We start from the raw sequence: 22,390 nt of genomic DNA on the forward strand, positions 1-22,390 counted from the left end.
TGGGTTCCTACTGCCCATGTAGGAGACCCAGATGGGCTTCCTGGCTTCATCCTGGTCCAGCTCCAGTTTTTGTAACCATTTTCCATAGTGAACCAGAGATGGAAGATATCTCTCATTTTCTGTCTCTCTCTCTCTTCAAAAGGAATTTATTAGTAGATTCTAAGGGTCACAGCCGATGCCTGGTAATTACTTCAACACAATTCTGACATTAATGTAATATTCATACAAAACAAGCAAACCTCCTCCTCTCTGTTTTTTGTCTCTCCCTCTGTCACTCTGCCTTTCAAGTTAGTAAATAAATTTTAGAAAGAAAAAGACATTGAGTAAGCATTTGATTTGTCTCTTCCAGGTAGTGGAGACAATACAATGGCTCTCAGACTTTTTCTATAAACTTCGATTATCCAAACTGGACTTCAAAAGCTTTGGTTTATTCTCAAAATGGAGTCCTTATGTGGCTGATGTGAGGACATTTTTGGGCTATCTTGTGAAAAGACTGATTGACTCAGAAATGGCCTCGTTGACTCAAGATCCATCTGCTTGCAGCAAATCAGGTACTGTGTTTTTAGTACAATGTGAATGAGTTGTTCTGACCTTCCATTAGGAGAAGATTTGAGTAGACCCTTTAGAAGATTTATAGGAAGTGTCAAGGACAGGAAATGGAAGATATATAGTCCACTTGCACGTTATATGTGTGTCATCTGTGAGTTAACACAGGGAGTGTGGGCTGCGTGCTGCAGCTCGTGTGCCCCTCCCTCACAGGTGCACAGAGATAGCCACCTTCCTCCAGTTCCTTCTTCCGGGCATTTATCTGGCTAATGGGAGGGTTACAGATTTAGTCACTTACAGGTTTAGTCACTTAGCTTAGAAAAAAATATATGCTGTGCAGTTATCCATGCCACTATGTCATAATAGTAAAAATTCTCCTTCAATTCATAGAAATGCATTTGTAGCAAATGAAAACACAGCTATTCTTAAGTTTATACAAGTGTTTTGTGTGAATATCAACATGGTTTTGGAAATATACATATGAGAAATGGGGTTTTACATCCCATTACCACAGTGCTAGGATCAGCTTATTTCCTGTATTTAAAATCTTGCTCTTTTAGTGCTGAGGTCCCTGCATTCACGCATCATCGCTCTCTTCAAGCCGTGGGTCCTGGTGTTGGAGGACAGTGAAAGGTAAGCAGGTTTTCAGAGACTCAGAGTCCTTGGAAGTTTGTCGTCTTAAAGTTCTTATGGGGTTTGGTAAATGTGGTGAATTCACATTACTAATTATGCAGCTATATTTAAACTTAGAAAAAAATGTGTCTTTCCGAAACGTCAGACATCTTTTGTGGATGGGCTAGTCTGAACTATCAGAGGTGTTGTCTCAATATTTGGAAAAATGCTGGATACTTATTTCTAGTTTGCCTTTATAGAGAAGTTGAAAGATTCTTGAGGACTTAATTTCAGGAAAATGGGTGCTGTTCTCTTAGGTTTTGATAATACAACATGGATAAGAAACTAACAACTTCTTTATACTACTTCGGGTTTACATTTGGAGCTAAGTTCACTATCAGAGTATAGGGTGGGAATTTTCCTTTAAATCTGAATCTCTGCAGTTAAATGAAAGCTTTATTTCCTGGAGACTCACAATACCTAGAAATGTGGAGTTGTCCAAATGTAGGAGTTGCATGACGAGTCTTTAGTTTCCTCAAAGTACACAGGCAGCAGTTTTTTAGAAGACGGCTAGGTGAATGTCAGGGGTTTTATAAACTTGACAGTAGCACAGCCTCAGCTTCAGCTGGAGTCCATCTTTTAGTCAGGAGTAGGGATGCATGCTGCACTGCACACTGAATGCTGTTACTCCATCCGAATATATGTATATATATGTTTTATCTTTATATCTTGCATTTTGCATGGAGGTTGCCTTATATTAGAGAGAACATACAGTATTTGTCCTTTTAGGATTGTCTTATTTTACTGAGCATAATCTTCTCTATTTGGGGCCATTTTGTTGCAAATGGTAGAATTTCATTCTTTTTAGTGGCTGAGTAATATTCCATGGTGTGGATGCACCACTGGAGGACTATTCTTGAGTCATCTGCTGGCTTCAGGGTTTTATAGTCTCTGAAACAATAGACTGCTGTCCACAGTGCGGGCTGTGTATTTATTTCCAAGCAGAATTAATGAAACTTGATTTTTACACTGGATCAGAAGTTGAATTCAAGTACATAATTTCTTTGGTTACTTCCTGTCAATTTTTAGTTGTCTTACTGACATGGAATTTGTTCGTTTTTGTTTATTTATTTATTTATTTATCTATCTTTGGTGGAAAAATCTGTTGAAGTAACATCTAAGTATTTTCCTAAAACATTTTAGATCCAGTCAAGATGTTAAAGGACATGACTTGGCCATAAAAGAGCTACTAATTTAGGGTTGTTTAGAAAGCACACTTCTTCAAATCAGGTGCCATGGTGTAATGACGTGCACACAGTGGTGCAGTGATATGGACTGTGAATCCTGAGAGTGTGCTTCCTGCATTGTAATGCAAGGTAGGAAAGAGAGGACATTAAATTGCACAGTTGATGTCACCTGAAGGAGTAGATGCCTTTCAAGTGGTCTCAGTATATGTTGGGGCTACATTATACAAAGTTTTGTAGAACTCAGACGAGTCCAAATTCTGCTACCAGGAATAATTCAGTCAATCACAGTACTTCCATTTTGAGGCATTGTGTTCTTTTCTTTGAAGCAGCCAGGAGCGACATTACCCCTGGCTGGAGAGTGACGCTGTGCTGGCTTCGAGCATCGTGCAGCTGCTCGCCAACTTGGTGGACTCCCTGCACAGGAAATTCCAAGGTGGGAAGATGCTCAGGTTTTATTTTCCCCTCAGCCCCTGAGTCAGACTTATCTATGCTTTCCTACTTTAAATTGTCTTTAGTTGCTAAGGAGTTACCTGATGCCTTACTTAAGACCCAAGAAGCCTCACTAATACAGCTATTTACAGTTAAGTTTGTAACTTTTCTTCTGTTTTGTGAGGTTGTCCTGCGTTTTTCAGCTATGGAAAATTTGCAGTGATTCTCCTTTTAAATACTGTCTAGCCCGGGTTGCTCAGAGGTACCTGCCTCCATACTGGTTAGAGTGATTTACATTCCCACCAACAATGAGTAGGTTCTCTTTTCTGCACAGTCTCCTCGACTCTTTATCTTTCATGATTTTGGTCAAAGGCATTCTAACATGTATGAGATGGAATCTTACTCTAGTTTTAATATGCATTTCCATAATGGCTAGTGGTGCTAAATATTTTTTCATGTAACCACTGACCATTTGCATATCATCTTTGGAAAAATTTCTGAAACATACTCTTTTGAGGACTGCTGGTGCTTTCTGAGACACTAAGTACATGAGAATGCATGCATGTCAAGGGCAGCAGATTGTAGAAGTGAATATTGAGTTAGAAACATACATTTAGAAGTTTTGTAGAGAAACTTATTACCCCAACTATTTCTTCCCATAAAATTGGCTTGTTATAGCTGCTGAAATTACTAGTTAAGCTATAATTCCTTATTATTAATTTGGCACATGAAAATCTTTGAAGTTAGATATGTATTTAGAAACTTAGGTGTTTAGCTTTCACAACAAACTTGCAATCCATATAAAGGTAGACCAAAGATCTTCAGCTATTTATCTTCTTAAATTTTAGATAAGCTGTTGCCGGGTGATGAAGGAGCCCTTCGGTTACACCTGATGCACTACTGTGAAACATGTACAGCCCCCAAAATGCCAGAGTTCATCCTGTATGCCTTCCACAGCGCCTATCGGAGGCTCCCTTGGAAGGACCTGCACCCTGACCAGACGCTCATGGAAGCCTTCTTCAAAGTGAGCCTCTTTGCACGATGAGTCACAACCTGGGCAGAGCTAGCTGCTTGGGAGCAGCCGTGCCTGTTGCCCACAAGGCAGGGTGTGCCGAGGGCAAGTGGGCACACAGTGCATTTACTTTGGCAGGACTTGTGAAGACCTGCTGCTGTTGGCAGTCAGCTCTGAATGTCAGTGGATGATTGAAAAGCATCTTCAGGACCATTTGTAAATCCCAGAGAAAAATTTTATTCAGAACTTGCTTGTCGTAGACTTTAGTAATTGTATTGTGTGAGTACATAATTTACTCACTTGGTCTTGCCCAGTCTTGGTTGCTCTTGGTATATGTGCATGTTCTCCTAGGTTGATATTAGTTAATGTTCTAGTAAAGCAAATTTTAGTTGGTAATTAAGCCTTTTGTTTCTTTTTGCAGTTATGTAAGTGAATAATTAATGGAATGGAATTGTACTAGCCTGTGAGACATCACTATTGTATAAAGACCTGGAAAAGAGTGCCAATAAATGGGTGTGCATCTTTGCTAAAGAAACAATGGTTATGAAAAATGGTGTAGCTTAGGCATTAGGAGCTGCTTTTAAAAAGGTTTATTTATTTGAAAGGCAAAACGAGAACTAAACAAACGTAAATGTATGTGTATGCACGCACAGAGAGACAGACGCTCCAACCGGGTCTCCCATGTATGTGGCAGGAGCCCCAGCACCTGGACAGTCTCCCTCTCCCTTCTGGGCACATCAGCAGAGAGCTGGATCTGAAGCAGAAGCCCAGCAGCTGGGATTTGAACCAGTGCTCCAATATGAGATGCTTGTGTCTCAAAGCTGGGGCTTAACGTGCTGCACCCCAAAGCTGGGCCTTGGAGCTATTTTTGTTGCTATTATTAAAAAATCTTTTAAAAAAAGATTTACTTATTTACTTATTTGAGAGAGAAGGGTGAGAGAAAAAGAGAGAGAGATAGATTATCTATCCATTGGTTCGTTCTCGTAGTGGCCACAATGTCCAGGACTGAGCCAGGTCAAAGCCAGGAGTTTCTTCTGTGTCTCCCATGTGGTGGCAGGGACATAAACAGTTGGGCCAGCTCCTGCTGCTTTTCCCAGGCCATTAATAAGAAGCTGTATTGGAAGTAGAGTAGCTGAGACTCAAAACAGGTGCCCTCATGGGATATCTGTTGTAGGTAGTGACTTTACCCACTATGCCGTAATGCCAGCCCCAAGTTTCTGTGTTAAGAAGCTTTTTGTTGTTGTTACAATCTTGTCTCAGATTTTTGCAGTAGTTTCATTTCGTTTGTTCATAATCACCTGTATATTTGGATGTTCTGATGTCACACGTATTATCAGTTGATGCGTATTTGCAATTATTTATGACAGTTAGTGAATTGTACCTGGTGTTGCCCTTGTCATCCTCTCCTGTAGCTGAACTCTAAGGAAAGTAGAGGGCAGTTGTTCTGGAACAGTAGAGTTCAAGAATGATTTCATGGCTAGGCTTACAATGTGAGGCAGGTCTTAAGTAGATAACACCATCAGAAACACGTGAAAGAAAGCTGTTTCAAGAGCTGAAAGACAGTTTTAACAAGAGGGTGACTTTAGCTATATGACGAATTAAGGAGCAGAGCCTTCTGTTTAGATGCTGTGCCTCCACAGGCTTTATTCTAATGATGGGCAGTCCTAGCCTGCCTAGAGCTAGGAATCTTTGAATTCATTGTTTCTTACTGACATTGTGAAGTATTCTGCTTTCTTGTTTTGTTTCGTTTTCAGGGTTGAGGGTGAGGGTAGAGAATAAATTATGTAGAGGAAGGGAGAATTGTTTTCTGAAGGGGAAGAGAATTATTAGTTTGCATAATAACAGGAATGAGAGGAAGTGAATCGTTACTAACTTCCATTGATCGAGGTTTTGCAAGTGGAGGGAGCTCTTAGTCTTCATATTGAAAGGAAATGCTTGTGACTGGCTTTGTTTTAAACAGTAGAAATACTAAAATCGACTCTTAATAAAAGGTAGCTTGGAGGTTGGTCTGTATTAGGAGCATTTTTACAGTCTTCAAAAAATATATAAATGACGTGAAGACATAAATACCACATTTCATTAAAGCGTCAGTATGAATCTTAAATAGCCTAATGTAGTACCTCTCAAAGTACAGCATCGCCAGGGGACTTCTCAGAAATGCATGTTCTCACTCTGTACCTGGGCGCGGGCTCAGTAGTCTGTGTTTCAGTAGGCCCTCTGGTGCTTCTGGTGCCCACTCAAGTTTGGGAATTACTGACATATACATCTCAGCTTTGTTCTGCCCCAGCACATCTGGGAAGTGCATCCTCCCTGTGGCTCAGGTGACTCCCATGGTGGGGATTCTCCACCTGGGTTGGCATTAGGGCGGGTCATTCCTCTCCTGTTAACTGGTGGAACAGCTGATGACATCTGAACAGACAGACATTCTTAAAAAATGTACACAAACGTGGAAGGAAAAGTATTGTAAAGTGTTAAGTATAAATCTGGGAGGTGGGATTGTGAATGACACTTCTGGGGAAAAGGCGTTGTTTTTTAAAATATAATTTATGAACATTGGTTTGTATGCATTTTGAAGTCACATGAAACAACAGAAAGCAAAATGTTGATTTTGATTTGTTTCCTCTTAGGTAGAACGAGGAAGCCCCAAGAGCTGTTTTCTGTTTTTGGGGTCTGTGCTGTGTGAGGTCAATTGGGTTAGTGTGCTCGCAGATGCCTGGAGTCCCAGTCCCCTTCCGGAAACCCAGAGCATGATTGTCTGCCTCTTTTTCATGATGATTCTGTTGGCAAAAGAAGTTGAACTAGTTGACCAGCCAGTAAGTTTGGGGATCTGGTGGTGACAGATGTGGCCAGGTTCCCTGAACCTCACTTTGTATGGGGTTACAGTTCTTCATTTGTTTTCTTAGCGTCCCTACCTGTATGGGTAGATGCATGACCTGTGAGATGACCCTTCAATTCTATGCCTGTTTTGTGGACTATATAGAAATAATGCCATGTTTATTTAGTTTTGAAGTATGAAGGGAACTGTGCTAAATTAGGATATATTGATCAACTTGTTTTCTATCTCAATAATGTCTAGTTCTGTCCCCTAGAGGCTAGTTTTGGCATATACCAAAGCAGAGGGTCCTGTGCAGACTGCATTGAGAATACTCAGAAATCTTTGCTTTGTTTATTTCTGTTGGAAAGTCAGATATACAGAGAAGAGGAGAGACAGGAAAATCCTCCATCCACTAATCCTCTCCTCAAGTGGCTGCAACGGCCAGAGCTGAGCTGATCCAAAGCCAGGAGCCTGGAGCTTCTTCCAGGCCTGCCCTGTGGGTGCAGGGTTCCAAGGCTTTGGGCCATCCACTGCTTTCCCAGGTCACAATCAGGGAGCTGGATGGGAAGTAGAAGGGAAATGGAACAGCTATATGGATCCCATATGGAACCAGTGCCCATATGGGATCCTGGTGTATGCAGGGCAAGGACTTCAGCCACTAGGCCACAATGCTGGGCCCATTATACTCAGAAATCTTAAGTTGTTTTTGCCAAGACTTCTGTTGTTACTTTCGTGGGTACTCCATGTTTAAGTAGATACTTGGTATCCTGGCTATGCTCATCTGAGTGATTATTAGAGACATGCCTTTCTGGGGATGTGAGGGCTCTGGACCTAAAAGATTGTGTGTTTCACCTTTAGGATTCACCTTTACTCAGTCTCCTTGGACAGACAAGCTCACTTTCATGGCATCTTGTGGATATTATGTCATACAAGAGTGTGCTGGGGTATTTCAGCAGTCACTACCCGCCATCCATCATCCTGGCAAAGGAGTCTTCTGCTGAGTTAATTGTGAAGCTCCTGAAAGTGTCTGCAGGCCTCTCCATTCCAGCTGATAGCCAGAAACATTGTGTAAGTTGGCAGGGTGGTTTCAAAGGCAGAGAGTGTTCTTTGATGCTGGTAGCCATGTGAGTACTCCTAGGCCACTCTTGACCCTGCTTGCTGCTCAGAGGACAAGATGGTGGCTCATTGTGTACTCATACTGTGACCCCATGGAACTTGTAGCCTGTTTTTTTCTCTTTCAGTAAGCTTTCCCTTATGGTAGTGTCCCATTTTGATGAAAGGTCAGAAATATGGAGGGCTGGATTCACCATCTGGTCCTTGGCAACAAACTCAAGTCCCAGCTCACTACCATTCTGACCACAGACAGGTTCCTTAGTTTTGTCTTTGATTTGGAAATAATGCCTTGCCTCCTGTGGTAGTGTGAGGCTTGAATCAAACAATGAACAGAAAATTTCCTGGCAAGTAATTATAATTTACTTAAGGTTGTTGTTATGCAGTAAGTGAAAAGGGGAGGTGTGTTCTGCTGAATCTGGGAGAGTGTGCCTTGGAGTCAAAAAGTGTCAGCACAGGTTTGCATACTCCTAGACACGGGCCCTCGGGCTGCTTAGGATGAAGTCCTTGGGCAGCTTCTGATGCGTCATCCTCACTCTGCCCAGTAAGCATTCAGTGCAGTGCCATGCTCCCAGCAGTTATCCGTTGTCACTCATTGCTTGGCTTCATTTAAATGGTCTTTTTTGTTGGTTTTTCAGGATGCAGTTCCAAAGTGCCAGGCTTTCATTCATCAAATGGTTCAGTTCCTCAGCACCCTGGAACAAAATGGAAAAATCACCTTTGCAGTCCTGGAACAGGAAATGTCTAAGCTGTTAGACGACATCATTGTCTTTAACCCACCTGGTGAGTGACCAATGGGAGGAGAGCCTGTGCATTCGGTCAGTGGATTCCTGTGTGCTTAAGGCTTTATAAAGCCAGCAGGTGTCAGGACACCGGGGGAGGTGTGAATGGGAACTGAAATAAGGGTTGACACTGGCAGACAGTGACATGAGGTGAACTAAACTAAGGTGGGTGGGTTGATTAGGGTTACAGGAGACCTAATGAGTAGCATCCCTTGTGTTTTTGGCAGTAAGTTGGAATTTATTTCTTTGTATTTTTTTCTTTTTATTTTTATTGGAAAGGCGGATATACTTATAGGAGGAGAAACAGAGAGGAAGATCTTCCGTCCAATGGTTCATTTCCCAAGTGACCGCAACGGCTGGAGCTGAGCCAATCTGAAGCTAGGAGCCAGGAGCTCTTCTGGGTCTCCCACGTGGGTGCAGGGTCCCAAGGCTTTGGGCCGTCCTCGACTGCTTTCCTAGGCCACTGGCAGGGAGCTGGATGGGAAGCAGGGCCGCCGGGATGAAAACCGGCGCCCATATGGGATCCTGGGTTGCGCAAGGCGAGGACCTTAACCACTGCGCCACTGTGTCGGGCCCAGAATTTATTTCTTATTTAAACAAATTATTTGAGCAAACAATAACAAGTTATTTAAGCAAAGTGGACCTGATGCGATGGCTCAGAGGCTACATCCTCACCTTGCAAGTGCAGAGATTCCATTTGGCTGCTGATCTATGTCCTGGCAGAAAGAAAGAAAACTCAGCAAATAGTTGTGGTAAAACCGTTCTAAGGTTGATCGTATGTGTTTGGGCTGTAAAGCTTTGATATGGACTGACCGGGGAAAAAGGAGAAGGGTGTTCTAGATTCATAATTAGAAAAAACAGTGGGCTCAAATAAGGTGGAACATTTGCTGGTCTTGTGGATATTGAACCAGAAGGAAAGCTGGGATCTGTTGGAAGAGAGGCTTGTGCCGTAATTTATTCCTGTAAGTTGTTCTTAAAACATAAATGAGGGGCCCGGCACAGTAGCCTAGTTGCTAAAGTCCTTACTTTGCATGTGCCAGGATCCCATATGGGCACTGGTTCATGTCCTGGCTGCCCCACTTCCTATCTGGCTTCCTGCTTGTGGCCTGGGAAAGCAGTGGAGGACGGCCCGAAGCCTTGGAACCCTGCACCCACATGGGAAACCTAGAAGAGGCTCCTGGCTCCTGGCTTTGGATCAGTTCAGCTCCAGCCATTGTGTCTGCTTGGGAGAGTGAATCAATGGATGGAAGATCTTTCTCTCTGTCTCTTGTTCTTTCTGTTAATATGACTGTCTAATAAAAATAAATAATCTTAAAAAAAATAAATGAAAATCTCTCTTCAGTTGAAATGCAGAGGTAGCCGTTCTTAACCCAGAGGGCTGCTAGGCAGGGAGTCTCTCGCAGTGACTGTTTCTGACTCATTTGCATAGGATTTTAAAATGTATTTACTCATTGTTTTTGCTTTTTACTCTCTTCTGGTTTTTTTCTAGAAAAGACTATAGTAACAAATCTTTCTTATTTAAAAAACAAAGAGAAGTTGCAGTTAAGACCCTTCCAAAGATTTTTCCTTTTATATTTTAAGTCGTAGCCTTTAGTCTGTGTAAATGACCCCAGAACAAGGATGGCAGTGGCAGTGGTGGGCCTGGAGAGGACAGTTGCTAAGTAGTTTACCAAGTAACCAGGATTACGAAGTTGACATCTGGGAAATAAGGATTGGCGAGGTGCGTCCTGATAAGTAAGTTGCTTTTCAGATCAGCTTGATGTATGCCTGAAGAACTGCTGTTTGCGGCAGTTCTCGCACATGTTCTCAGTGTGCCACATCCTGTCTGTAAAAGCCAGACACCACCCAGAGCCTGCCTTCTGCTCTCTGTGGGCAGTGCTACAATTAAAAAATCTGCTGCCGAGCAACTAAAATGGATGCACTCTGACCCCTTGTTCCCCGCCTTCCTCCCGATGTCTGCAGACCTGGACAGCCGGATGCGCCACATGGCGCTCAGCAGCCTCTTCATGGAAGTCCTGATGATGATGAACAGTGCCACCGTTCCGACGGCCGAGTTCCTCCGGGGCAGCATCTGCACGTGGATTAGCCAAAAAGTGCATGGGCTGGTGGTGTTGCCCCTGTTAACAGCAGCCTGCCAGAGCCTGGCTTCCGTCCGCCACATGGCTGAGACCACAGAAGTTTGCATCACTGCCTACTTCAAAGAAGGTAAGAGGTAGTTCTCTTCGCATTGCATTGGTCTTTGCCAGGAACATTGAAGCACTGTCACCAAGAAGGACCTTTCCAGACTCTTTCTAGTGAGAGATTATACCATTCTAATCTCTGTGCTGTGGGTGTGATACATGTATGTATGTATATATCCACAATTAGCATGAGAGCCTCTACTTGTGGCTCCCCAATGGTCACGTGTTTCATGGGAGGAAAGCTCTGACTCATTTCACACTAGCTCAGCATATAAGAGCCATCCTGTTGCTATAGACAGATTTGTTATCTCACATGCCAAGTCACAGTCCTCAAAACCACAGTCTGTGTAGTCATCATCTACTCTGTTAATTACCCCTGTTTTTGTCACTTTACGTAGGGGAGTTTTCGCAGATGTCCTCGCATTGCTTTTTGTTACACTTTACAAACTTACAAAGGGGTGACGTCTTGCCCTTTTACTTTTCTTTTGAGCATCTTTTTAAAATTTGAGACATACGCATACACACACAGAACTCCCATCCACTGGTTCACTCCCCAAATGCTCCTAACACTCAAGAGCTAAGAACCCATATTGAGCCTCCTGCGTGGATGGCAAGAACCAGACACTGAAGCTGTCACCTGCTACCTGCGAGGGGGTGCACCAGGAGGAAGCCCAGATCTGGAGTGGAGCCTGGACCCAAACCAGGGATCCCGATATGAGAGGCAGGCTTCCAATGAAGTGTCCTCACTGCTAGGCCAAGTGTGTGTCTCCCTTTTATTTCTTACTTTCTTTCTGTAAACCCTCAGACTCTGGAAACAACCTTGTTGATGAATTGTTGCTCAGAACAGCCCTCCTGAATTCTGGTCGCCAGGGATAGTCACACTGCAGGCAGTGGGAAGATGTGAAGGGATGTGTTCATAACCTGCCCTCTATCCTGTTCCAGTGACTCAGAAAGAACCCATGTTGACCCCTGCAGCCGCTGTGCACGGCACCACGCAATCCATCCTCCCTCCCCCAGAGAACTGAGAGCCATTAGATAGTTCCCCTGTCTCAATTTCACATGTGTTACTAAGAATCAAATGATTCCCATATATAAGTAGAGATAAATATATATACATATATACATATGTCAAGCTAGGCTTTGATATGCAAAAATACTCAAGGAGTGGTAACCATTTATTTACCTTATGAAAGCCTAACTGTTCATACATACATATTTAAAAGTGGTCCTATAGCTAAAGCTCTTATATGACTGGAAGAGTATCTGCATGTGATTTTAATGATCATGATATGATGAGAATAGGGATTCATTTCATATACAATCCTGTGTTTCTTAGCTTGCAGTGGCAACCCTGAGAACAGACATCACATACATTTTATTCACTTCTAAAAAAAGATTTATTATATTTTTATTGGAAAGTCAGATATACAGAGAGACGATCTGCTGTCTGTTGATTCACTCCCCAAGCAGCAGTAATGGCCAGAGCCACACTGATCCAGGAGTCCGGAGCCTCTTCCAGGTCTCCCACTTGGGTTGCAGGATCCCAAGTCTTTGGGCCATCTTCTGCTGCATTCCCAGGCCACAAGCAGGGAGCTGGATGGGAAGTGGAGCTACTGGGATTAGAACCAGTGCCCATATGGGATCCCAGCGCATGCAAGGTGAGGACTTTAGTTGCTAGGCCACTGTGCCAGGCCCCATTTCATTCACTTTCGTGTTGTCTGAGGCCAGTGTTTGAAATGTTCAAGTGAAAAGATGCATTAGAGTTAAGTAATTTTATTCTTGTCTCTTTTCTTTAAAAATGTGTTCCTAATTTGTTATTTATTTGAACAGCAAAGAAAGCCAACAGTTTAGTGGTTCACTCATTCCCAGATGCCTATAAGCAGCGAGGGCTGGACCACTGAAGCAGGTGCAGGGGCTTAGTCCTGCCTCAGTGCCCTCAGCGCAGTGTCCCACCAGGTGGCAGAGGCTCTCCTCCCTGAGCTGTCACCTGTGCCTCCTTGGTTGCATAGTAACAGGAAGCTCCTTTCAGAAGTGGAACCAGGACTTGAACTCAGGCACTCTGATATGGGGTGTGGATCTCCCAAGTGGTGTCGTAACTGCTACACTAAAGGTCCACTCTCCCCCAACCCCTTGCTTATGTTTTGATGTTTCTTGTTAATATTTTTAGGCTCCTTCAATCAGAACTTAGGATGGGGCCCTATCCTGGTGTCCCTTCAAGTCCCTGAGCTCACAATAGAAGAGTTTCTGAAGGAGTGTCTCGCCCTTGGCAGTTACCTGACTCTCTACGTCTACTTGCTTCAGTGCCTGAACAGTGAACAGACTCTGCAGAACGAGATGAAGATGCTGCTCAGCCTGAGCAAGTGGGTGGAGCAGGTGTATCCAAGGTGCGGTAGTACTCGCTTTGCAGAGATGCTTAATATGAGGGCATGTTTTCGCAGCAAGGTTTTGTTTTTGTTTTTGTTGTTTGAAATGGGAATTTTGAAGCACCAAGCTTGAGTTTTCCTTGTCAGTGAGGCAGAGATAAGTATCTCCACCTCCTAGGATTGTGAGCATTCCGTGAGAGAACGAAAGCCCACGCGCAGTGTCTGGCATGCAGTGTGTGTTTGACAAGCAGTAGCTGTTAACAGTCCTGTTTTATTTGCATGAGCAGCTGGGCCTCAGCTGTCATGGTACTGAATATCTCCTGTACTTCACATTCAACCGAGCATTCAGCTACATAGGAGTAGGGAGAAATCCACTCCTTTCACTTTCCTCTGGTGCCCCTCCCCCGGCCCCCCAGTTCCACGCAGGAAGAAGCGAAGCTGTTTTTGTGGTGGCACCAAGTCCTGCAGCTGTCTCTGGTACAGACCGAGCAGAACGACTCAGTCCTGACAGAGTCTGTGATCCGGATTCTGCTGATGCTTCAGAGCAGACAGAGCGTGGTGGCCGAGGAGAGGATCAGCTCTGGGATCCTGGGGGCAATCGGCTTGGGCCGGAAGTCGCCCCTGTCTAACAGGTAAAGATGCCAGCTGCTGCTGTTCTTCACAGGCCTCAGATGTCTGTGCTATGTGTAGGATGTGATACTTCTGGAGATTCTCCACCTAGGTTTTCTAGAAAAACTAAGGGAAGAAAAATCAGAACTGAATTACCTATTTATATTCTAAGAAAGCAAGTTCCTTCTTTCTCATTTTAAAACAACCTTAAGTTCAAATAGCATTTTTCTGTAGTATTTCTTAAATTTTGACTTTGTATCGTTACTGCCCTGTTGATTTTTTTTTCCAAAAAGATTTATGTTTTATTTATTTGAAACACAGAATTACAGATTAAGAGAAGGAGATCGCTGGTTCACTCCCCAAATAGCCCCAACAGCCAGGGCTGGGCCTGGTCGAAGCCAGGAGCTTCTTCCAGGTTTCTCTTGTGGCTGCTAGGGTCCAGGCACTTGGGTCATCTTCCACTGCTTTCCCAGGTGCATTGGTGGGAAGCTGGATTGAAAATGGAATAGCAGGGACTCTACCTGGCACCCACTTGGAATGCTCGCCTGGCAGGTGGAGGGTTAACTCTGTGTTACAGTGCTGCTCCCATCTGAGCCAGTGATGGTATATAAAGTGAAGTTGTAATGAGCCAGTGTGCTGCTTCCCTGTACGTGCTCAATCATTGTGCTGGGAATCCAGAGAAATCCCAGGTTTTCCACAGCACCTGCATTGTTTGTAGTCCCACAGCAGCCTGTGAGGCTCCAGTTATCCCATTTCCACCAATAATCTCATTCTTTGGTTGTTGTTTATTTGTATTTGAAAAGCAGAGCGACAAAGAGGAGATAGAAACATGGATTGTCCATCTGTTGGTTCACTCCCTGGATTGCTGCAGCAGCCAGGGTATGGCTAGGCCAAGCCCTGCACTGGTAGCCCAACCCCAGACTCCCACATATGTGACAGGGATCCAAGTATTTGATGTATTAACTCCTCTGCTCCCAGGGTGCATGTTAGCAGAAGGTTGCGCTTGGAAGCAGGGCTGGGGCTTGAACATAGGCACTCAGGCATTCCAGGTGGTGACCCAAACGCTGCACCAAATGCTTTCCCTGACATTTCATGCTTGAAACTGAATTATGTCTGCATTGAGTGCATGCTGTAATGGAAGGGGGACCCAAGTTCGTTGTTGATGAGGTGTGAGGCTTTCCTGAAGAGGTTAACAATGTAGTAGATGTAGAAATGTGTTTATGTAAAATGCTGACTTAAATAGCAGCTCCTTCTTCTGCCTGCCTCTCAACCCCTAAGGTTCCGAGTGGTTGCCCGAGGCATGGCTGCCTTCCTTTCAGTCCAGGTTCCTACAGAAGATCAGATCCGACTGAAGCCTGGTTCGGAGTTGCATCTGACTGCCAAAGCTCAGCAGGTCAGTCCACACAGCCTTCCCCTGGGCATGCCAGAGGTTGCAGCACACCCTGCCTGGAAGTTGGCGAGGTGGTAGTTCCAGCCTGTGTACACCATGCATGGTTTGGTGCTTAGAGGGGCACATGTGCCCAGGGCAGACTTGAGCCCATTTTTGGTATGTTTTTATCTAGAACACTGTTATTACTGTCATTGTAGAAGAAGGAAGGCCACAGGCAAGTTTGTTGGGGGTAATAAGAGACAGCACACTTACCTGTGAAAGACTAAGGGCTGAAAGCTGAGGCAGTGTAGAAGATGCAGCCAGCCCCAGTTGAGACAGATAGAAAGTAGCTGCTTTTAACTGGGAGCCAAGGAAGTGACTCTTTGGTGGATCTGAAGGTGAGCACTCATGTTGGCTGTTCATGTAGACAGAATGGTAGCTCTGGGAAATGTTCTAGAAGCAGACAGGTGGTGTGGCCAATGCTCCTATTGGGATATCTCCTGCTCCCCTGTCTGCAGGGCAGCAGGCACAGGGCGAACACTGGTTTGTAGGAGTGCTTGTTCCCACTCAATTCTTGTCTTAGTTTGACCTCTGTTCACAGAGCTCTTAACTTGCTACTCAAGAGTACCCAGATAGCCACAATGGCCAAAACTGGGCCAGTCTGAAACCAGGAACCTAGAGATTCCTCTGGGTTTCCCACGTGGGGTCACAGGCCTGATGACTTGGGCCATTTTTTGTTGCCTTTCCCAGTGCATCAGCAAAGAGCTGAGTCAGAAGTGGAGCAGCTAGGACTTGAATTGGCGCTCATATGGGATTCTCAAACTGCAGGTGGAAGCTTGGTTTACTATGCCATTTCTGAACCTCCAGTTTACTTGCCATCCTTAAAAAAAATTTCCATGAACCAAGCAAATTTTATCTTTAAATATACATTATCTAGTGCTATGGTGCTTGTGAAATGTAAGAGCACATGGGTGAGGTGGGTGTGTCCCATTAGGGAGGTCAGCTGGCTCAAGGTACTGGGGAGGGTGAGCTTGAATAGTTAGAAAATAAAGCAGGGTCTCTATTTTCTCCTTGTAGACTCCTCTACTCTGAAGGGAGCAAAAATTAAAATGACTTAATCAAAGCACACTTTTCCTGTATTCCTCTGAAGGAGAGCTGTGAGGACATCTTACCTGTTAGTTCTCAGCAGAATAGGGAGGCACTTGATGTGGCTTGTCGCCATTTTGCCACCTTACTGCCTCTGAGCACTCCTCGCTCACAGGTTTCTTCAGCATTTCAGACAGTCGGGCTGGTTTCACAAGACCTTGTTCTGTAGCATGAGAACAAGCCCAGCAGCGTATGGAATGGCACTTGCTTGGATGAGATGCAGCTGGTGCCTGTGATTGTCTCATGGCCTCTGGGCAGAGGGAGCTGGTGGGCAGGAGCCCCCCGTGTGAGCTGGCAGCAAAGATGAGGTGAGGCAGGTTTTGGAAAGAGGTGTGACGAGGGGAAAGTCCAGCAGTAAGATAGGTCTGGCCGCATCACAGCTCCTGGCCAGGAAGTGTTGGGGTGTTGGTCTTCCCTGTGAGCGGCTAGCTCAAATTTCTGTCGGTGCTCTGGCCTTGAGGCTCGCAGTGGACCAAGGTGCTAATAGTGAGTATGCTGCACCCATGGCCATCATCTCATGTTCACCATGGTGGTAACACTGGCCCCGCTCTGTCTTTCTTGTCTTTTAGGCTCTGAGTGCTCTTGAATCCATGACGTTGAGTAAACAGTACGTTGAGTACCAAGACCAGATCCTGCAAGCTGCCCAGTTTATAAAGCATCCTGGCCATTGCCTCCAAGATGGGAGAAACTTCCTGGCCCTTCTTGTTAACAGTCTGTATCCAGAAGTGCATTATTTGGACAACATCCGATAGTTACCTTGAGGTTCTTGAAAAACCTTGTTGTTGTTTATGTTTACATTTAACTTTGCTGTTGCACGAGTAACTTTGCTGGCTTCACTGCGGTCAGTTCAGCTAAAAAGTAGTTGAGTGAGATGCAAGTTGGGAGGAGTCGGAGTTTTGGGGTGTGTGTGTGTGTGTGTATGTCTGTGTCTGTCTTAGCTCTTAAAAGCATCCTTGGAGCAGTTTAGCTTTTAAGTTTATCCTCAAGTGAAACTTCTGAAGTTGCACGTGGGTGTGGAACATCTTACAAGTGGCTGAATGCCCCCAGCATCTCAAGACCCCAGGAATCATGGCAAGCTCTTGCTTTTACACCCCACCCAATTTGTGTTCCTCCAAAGTAAAAACTCACCTTTGAAAATGCCTGAGTTTCTCAAATGTGGGGAAATGCACCTGCATTGGAGTATTGTGGCATTTCTCTCAAAAGGGAGGTGGAAGTGTTGAGTTTGTTAAAGCGAGTCACATCAGGGTTGGGTGGTACTCTGTGCTGTGCCCGCTGGGCAGAGTGTGTTCTGGTTGGTCCCCAGGAAGGGGAGTGCAGTCAGGGATGACTTCAGTTACCACAATCCCTCCATTCCCTTATTCACACCACTCAGCTGCCCCTGTTTGACACTGAATTTTGCAAGTTGATTTCCAAAGGGCCCTCTGTCTGGAGACAGAGATGGGGAGACCAGAGGCTTGGCTGGGCATTCCCTGCCTGTTCTTTACTCCATGGTTAGACTCGGATGCAGGCAGAGCTGGAGCATTGCTGGAGTCTGGCTGTTGTGCAGGAGCCGCATGCCTTCTGTTAACGTCCTTGCCATTCGTCACCGCGGCCTGGTGCTGGTACTGCCTTGTGCTGTGCCCATTTTCGTGCTTGTAGTGTTTTCCCCAGCAGTGAGCAGCAGGACTGTCATCCTCTTATTCGCACTTCTCTTGGCTCAGCATGGATTTTGTTGGTCCAGTTTTGCTTATGGGGCAGTGCCAGGACACAAGTCACTTACCTACAGGGTCTCAATAGCCATGGGAGCTGTTAGTGGGGAGACAGGGACGTGGGACAGCAGAGCCGTGATGGCCTCTCAGGTACCTTCAGCTATGGGCGGAGGCTTGTAGGAGCTGTGAATCGACTGATGTGGCAACAATGGTGTAACAATGGGAAATAGCTCATGTGCCATTTTTATTTTTTAAGGAGGAGATAATTATTGATTTCCTAGACTGTGAAGTTTCTCAGTGACATTGTGCACATTTTAAAAAAATTATGACTAATCTGTTAGTTTTTGAAAGTTTATAATATTTATAATGTATTTGATCTGTAAAAATGATGAAAAATAAAATCAGCCTCCAGTTGTTAATGCTGTGAATCCAGATGTCCCAACACCTTGTCAAGTATGGCGGTTGTTACGATTGGTGTTGGTTTTTAGCCTGATGTCTTCTTCCACTCCCTCATATTTACTTTCTGGGCCAAGAAAGTGCTCTGATGACTGGCTGGTGCAGAACATGGCAGTGCCCCTGTGGGCTCCTGGGAAAGCGGGACAGCAGACACCCCGGCCTGCCTACCGCTGTCAGGACTAACGGGTCTCCAGAGAACACAGGGCACAGCTTCAGAGAGAGAGAGCGACAGGAGCTGCATGTCAATATTGGAATCATCCAGGACCAATGCCAGTCTCGTGGGCCAAGCAACGTGGAAGGTGAACTGTTGCCCACTCTAGGCTGTCTGGCACAGTGGCCTGCGCTAGCATCCAGCTCAGATGATGAAGTCTGCCAACATTCTGGAAGCAGTGTCTGGATCTCTCAGCTTCTCCATTTCCGGACCCCAGCCTACTCAGATGGGATGGGGTCAGCCTTGAGTCACTGTTTGATCCATCTGCCACCAGAGAGCTGGGTGGTGCTGTATCTGTTAGACAGTGAGTCTTGCAGGGTGTGGTGGCGGGTAGTGCCAGGACATCCCTGGACTTGTTCCCAAAGCTGTTCCTCTTGGGGCCTCAGCTCGGCGGCATGAGTTATTCCTCAGCTTCACAATCAGTGTTTTGGTCCAGTCAATGAACACCTCCAGGTCCCTGCGCTCCAGCCTAGTTCAGTTGCTTCTGTGGGTTTCGGAAATGTCTAGTTCATAAAAGGAAACCCAGACCAGCCTAACCTTTCAAGCAGTAACAAGCGCCTTGTTCTTCCCCGTTCGTTGCAGAGGTCAGTCTGTTCACGTTATTCAAGTTAAAGAGTGCTCGTGCCTTTCTTCCTTTTCAATGTGGGTGATAGTTTTTCATCAAGTATTTGTTCCTACAATTATTTCTTTAGGAGCAGGAAGTGGATTTCCTAGGGTCATAGATATTTGAAACCAGAGGGGGTCATTAAAACTCATTAATTCCTCTTGTGGAAGGAGACCGCCCCCCCTCCCCCCCCCGGCTTTCTCCACCCCCAACTCCTGCTGGACGTACCCAGGCCGCCAGTTTGTAGATCTGGTTGTCGAGTCGCTAACTCTGTGGCTTATTGATAAGAGTTCTGCCTGGAGCAGTCCAGGCTGGGGCTGGCCTCCTGCCCCACCCTGCCTCGAGATGGGTCTTCAGTTTCAGTTTTTATCACATCTGTAGAGTGTACCCCTGAGTTTTCTGCAGGATAAGTGCCATAGAGTCTTCAGTTAATTTTCTTCTACCGTGAAGTCTAAGAGAACTGTATTTGGGGGAAAGTACCCACATTAGTCCATGTTACCCAAAAAAGGCCCAAACTGGGAACACAAAGATGAGGTTTTCAGAATACAGGTTTCATTGGTGCTCACTTGCAGGTACCAGGAGTGGGATTCTTCATGTGCTAAGAGCTCGCTTGCCTTGTCCTGGTCCCTGTCCTTGGATCAGTGTCATACCACAGCAGTGCATGTACTGTAGGCCATGCCTCTGGACATTTGGGGCAATGAGAAGCTGTGTCCCAGATCTGTTTAATGTTAGTACTGTCTGCTCTCCCTTTGGGACCAGCTTCACAGTTTGAGATGCTAGCCAATCATTTTTCTGCTCAGTTAACCTTGTCTTATTAAGCAAGATAGAAACTATAATGTTGAGAAGGAAGCATTTTGTTCCCTGTGTTTATTTTTTGCTGTGCCCCTGCTGTGATCTTCCATGCGCAGCTGGGCAGTGCCGGGTGAAGTAGAGGCAGCTGGGCAGTGCCGGGTGAGGTAGAGGCAGCTGGGCAGTGCCAGGTGAAGTAGAGGCAGCTGGGCAGTGCCAGGTGAGGTAGAGGCAGCTGGGCAGTGCCGGGTGAAGTAGGCATCGGCACTGACTTGCTTCTGCTGCATCTCAAAAGTCACAGGGTGTCCTGGAGCACTTCAACAACAAGAATTCAAACAGGTTTTGGGAAAAAATGGAATTAGATTTATTTTGGTGCACAAATAGTTTAAATCCATGCATATGAATAGTTTTCAAAAGGTCACAAACTGTGTTATGAAAAAAACTATGCATGAATTTCAAATTTTTTTTTTTTTTTACCAAAGAAGCTTCTAATTCTGTTTGCCATAAACTTTCTGAAGTACCTTTGTATTTAAAGTATTTAAAATATTCTTTTAATTATGGACAACTTTTTTAAAAGATTTATTTATTTTTATTGCAAAGTCAGATATACAGAGAGGAGGAGAGACAGAGAGGAAGATCTTCTGTCCAATGATTCCCTCCCCAAGTGACTGCAATGGCCTGCGCCGATCCGAAGCCAGGTCTCCTATGCGGGTGCAGGGTCCCAAGGCTTTGGGCCGTCCTCAGCTGCTTTCCCAAGCAGGGAGCTGGATGGGAAGTGGGGCTGCCGGGCTTAGAACCAGCACAAATATGGGATCCCGGTGTGTCCAAGGTGAGGACTTTAGCAGCTAGGCTACTGTGCTGGACCCTGTACAACTTCTTGATACCTGTTGATAACTTGAAAACAAATTCAACTGTGGCTCCTATTTGGGGGAAGATGAGTCACTATGGAATGCTGCTGTTTAATGTACAGGTGCAGTATCTCTCATGGAGCGCTGAGAATTAGAATTCACTCTTCCTTCAGGGTTTAAAGTCACTTTAAGTGGAGACAGAGGCTTCATCAGGCAGTTTAACTGTTTTCCTTCTCCCATGTCTGATGTAACGTACCTATCAGTACCTCCCATTGAAGTCATTAAATGTGCAATACTCACTTCTTAGTCACTGTTTGGCCTTTTATAAGCCCATACAAAGGATGAAGTTTTATACAGTGGTGAGACACAGGAAGAAATGAACATTGGTGAAGTAAGATTCTGCAAATAAACCAGATTCACATTCAGCTTGTCTCCTGGTGTTTTGGAAGTTGGTAGTCATGTTTTTCACATGCAAATCATACTAAAGAAAAATTTTACAAGGTTCGTGATGGGCGGAAATGCTGTTTCGTGTTGCTTCAGCTTAGTGGTGGGGCGTGTGATTCCAGAGGGGACCTGGAGTTTGACCGCTGAAGACTTGGCTGCAGCAGAGGCCACCTGGGACCTCAGCAGGGATGAGGAGAGCCCCTTTGGTCTGCAGTGTGGCCTTGCCCTTGCTGGGAAGAGGGCTGCAAAAGTTTCAGAAAAGGCTCCCAAGACTTGGGATGCGCAGGTACAGAGGTATATCTAGGGGAGAACTGCCCAGTACAGATGGCATCCTGTAGTTTGGTCAGGGTCTTCCTGGAATGCTGGGGGACTCCTTCTTGGGGTCATTCTTCATTTACCTTTGTAAGAAATGCCTTGGAATGAGCCAGGTATGGGGGACTCGGGGGTCTGTGCATTTCATTTGGGATTAACATCCATTTGGGATTTTCTGAGGGGCTGAGCTTTCTGGGTCCACACCCATTGTAGTCTGGGCCCGGGCAGTCGTTTTCAGGAAGAACACAGGATTTCAGGGTTGGAGAATGGGTCACAAGTACACTAGTGCTGGCAAGGTACTTTGCCAAGGAAACAGAAGGCTTTTGCACTGCCATCTCGTACTGCAGCGGGAAATGCAGTCCAGAAAGCACCAAGTCATCTTCACTTCATGGCCCAGGATGCTGCACTGGTCCAATCTGTTCCTGTCTCTGGTCCCTCATTGCAGCAACAGAGCCTGTGTCCTTTGAGACAGCCAGCTGGGAGACAGTGGCTTTGCCCTATCCAGCTCTCTCACAGGGTCAGCACAGAGGCCTGGGGGTTGATCAGATGCTGCTCCTCGCCACCTCCACGATGGTCCTTGACAAAGCTGCTTTCTTAGGAACTCAAGCAGGAGACTGCTATTGCACCATACACAAATAATAACGGGGTGCCAGCCATCCCTCAATACATTCCTCATGGCCCAGGGTACGCCCCACTATCTCAGACCATCAGCCTCCATAAGAAGACGTTCCTCTGAGGAATGACAGAAGGACCACCAAATGGTTAGCCTGTACCCTTGCACATGTGTACTAGTACAGGAACAGTGGCAGGTGCACAAA

The 22,390-nt window shown here is 45.4% G+C and overlaps 1 protein-coding gene across 2 annotated transcripts in view; it reads left to right on the forward strand.

Moving 5' to 3' along the window:
- The window catches only part of EPG5 (ectopic P-granules 5 autophagy tethering factor), a 91,703-nt gene extending 73,367 nt beyond the window's left edge, over window positions 1-18,336 (forward strand). Inside the window, exons 33-44 of one of the 2 annotated variants that reach the window (XM_058677150.1) lie at window positions 350-551; window positions 1,107-1,179; window positions 2,732-2,838; window positions 3,683-3,858; window positions 6,474-6,659; window positions 7,520-7,729; window positions 8,410-8,554; window positions 10,516-10,758; window positions 12,901-13,117; window positions 13,513-13,728; window positions 14,984-15,098; window positions 16,790-18,336. In XM_058677150.1, the coding sequence (XP_058533133.1) occupies window positions 350-551; window positions 1,107-1,179; window positions 2,732-2,838; window positions 3,683-3,858; window positions 6,474-6,659; window positions 7,520-7,729; window positions 8,410-8,554; window positions 10,516-10,758; window positions 12,901-13,117; window positions 13,513-13,728; window positions 14,984-15,098; window positions 16,790-16,972 (2,073 nt within the window). In that variant the 3' untranslated portion in view covers window positions 16,973-18,336. The remainder of the gene's footprint in view (window positions 1-349; window positions 552-1,106; window positions 1,180-2,731; window positions 2,839-3,682; window positions 3,859-6,473; window positions 6,660-7,519; window positions 7,730-8,409; window positions 8,555-10,515; window positions 10,759-12,900; window positions 13,118-13,512; window positions 13,729-14,983; window positions 15,099-16,789) is intronic. The other variant, XM_058677151.1, reaches the window with a different exon arrangement.
- The last annotated feature ends 4,054 nt before the right edge of the window (window positions 18,337-22,390 follow it).

This window comes from Ochotona princeps, chromosome 18 (genome assembly GCF_030435755.1).
Source record: "Ochotona princeps isolate mOchPri1 chromosome 18, mOchPri1.hap1, whole genome shotgun sequence".
NCBI lineage: Eukaryota > Metazoa > Chordata > Mammalia > Lagomorpha > Ochotonidae > Ochotona > Ochotona princeps.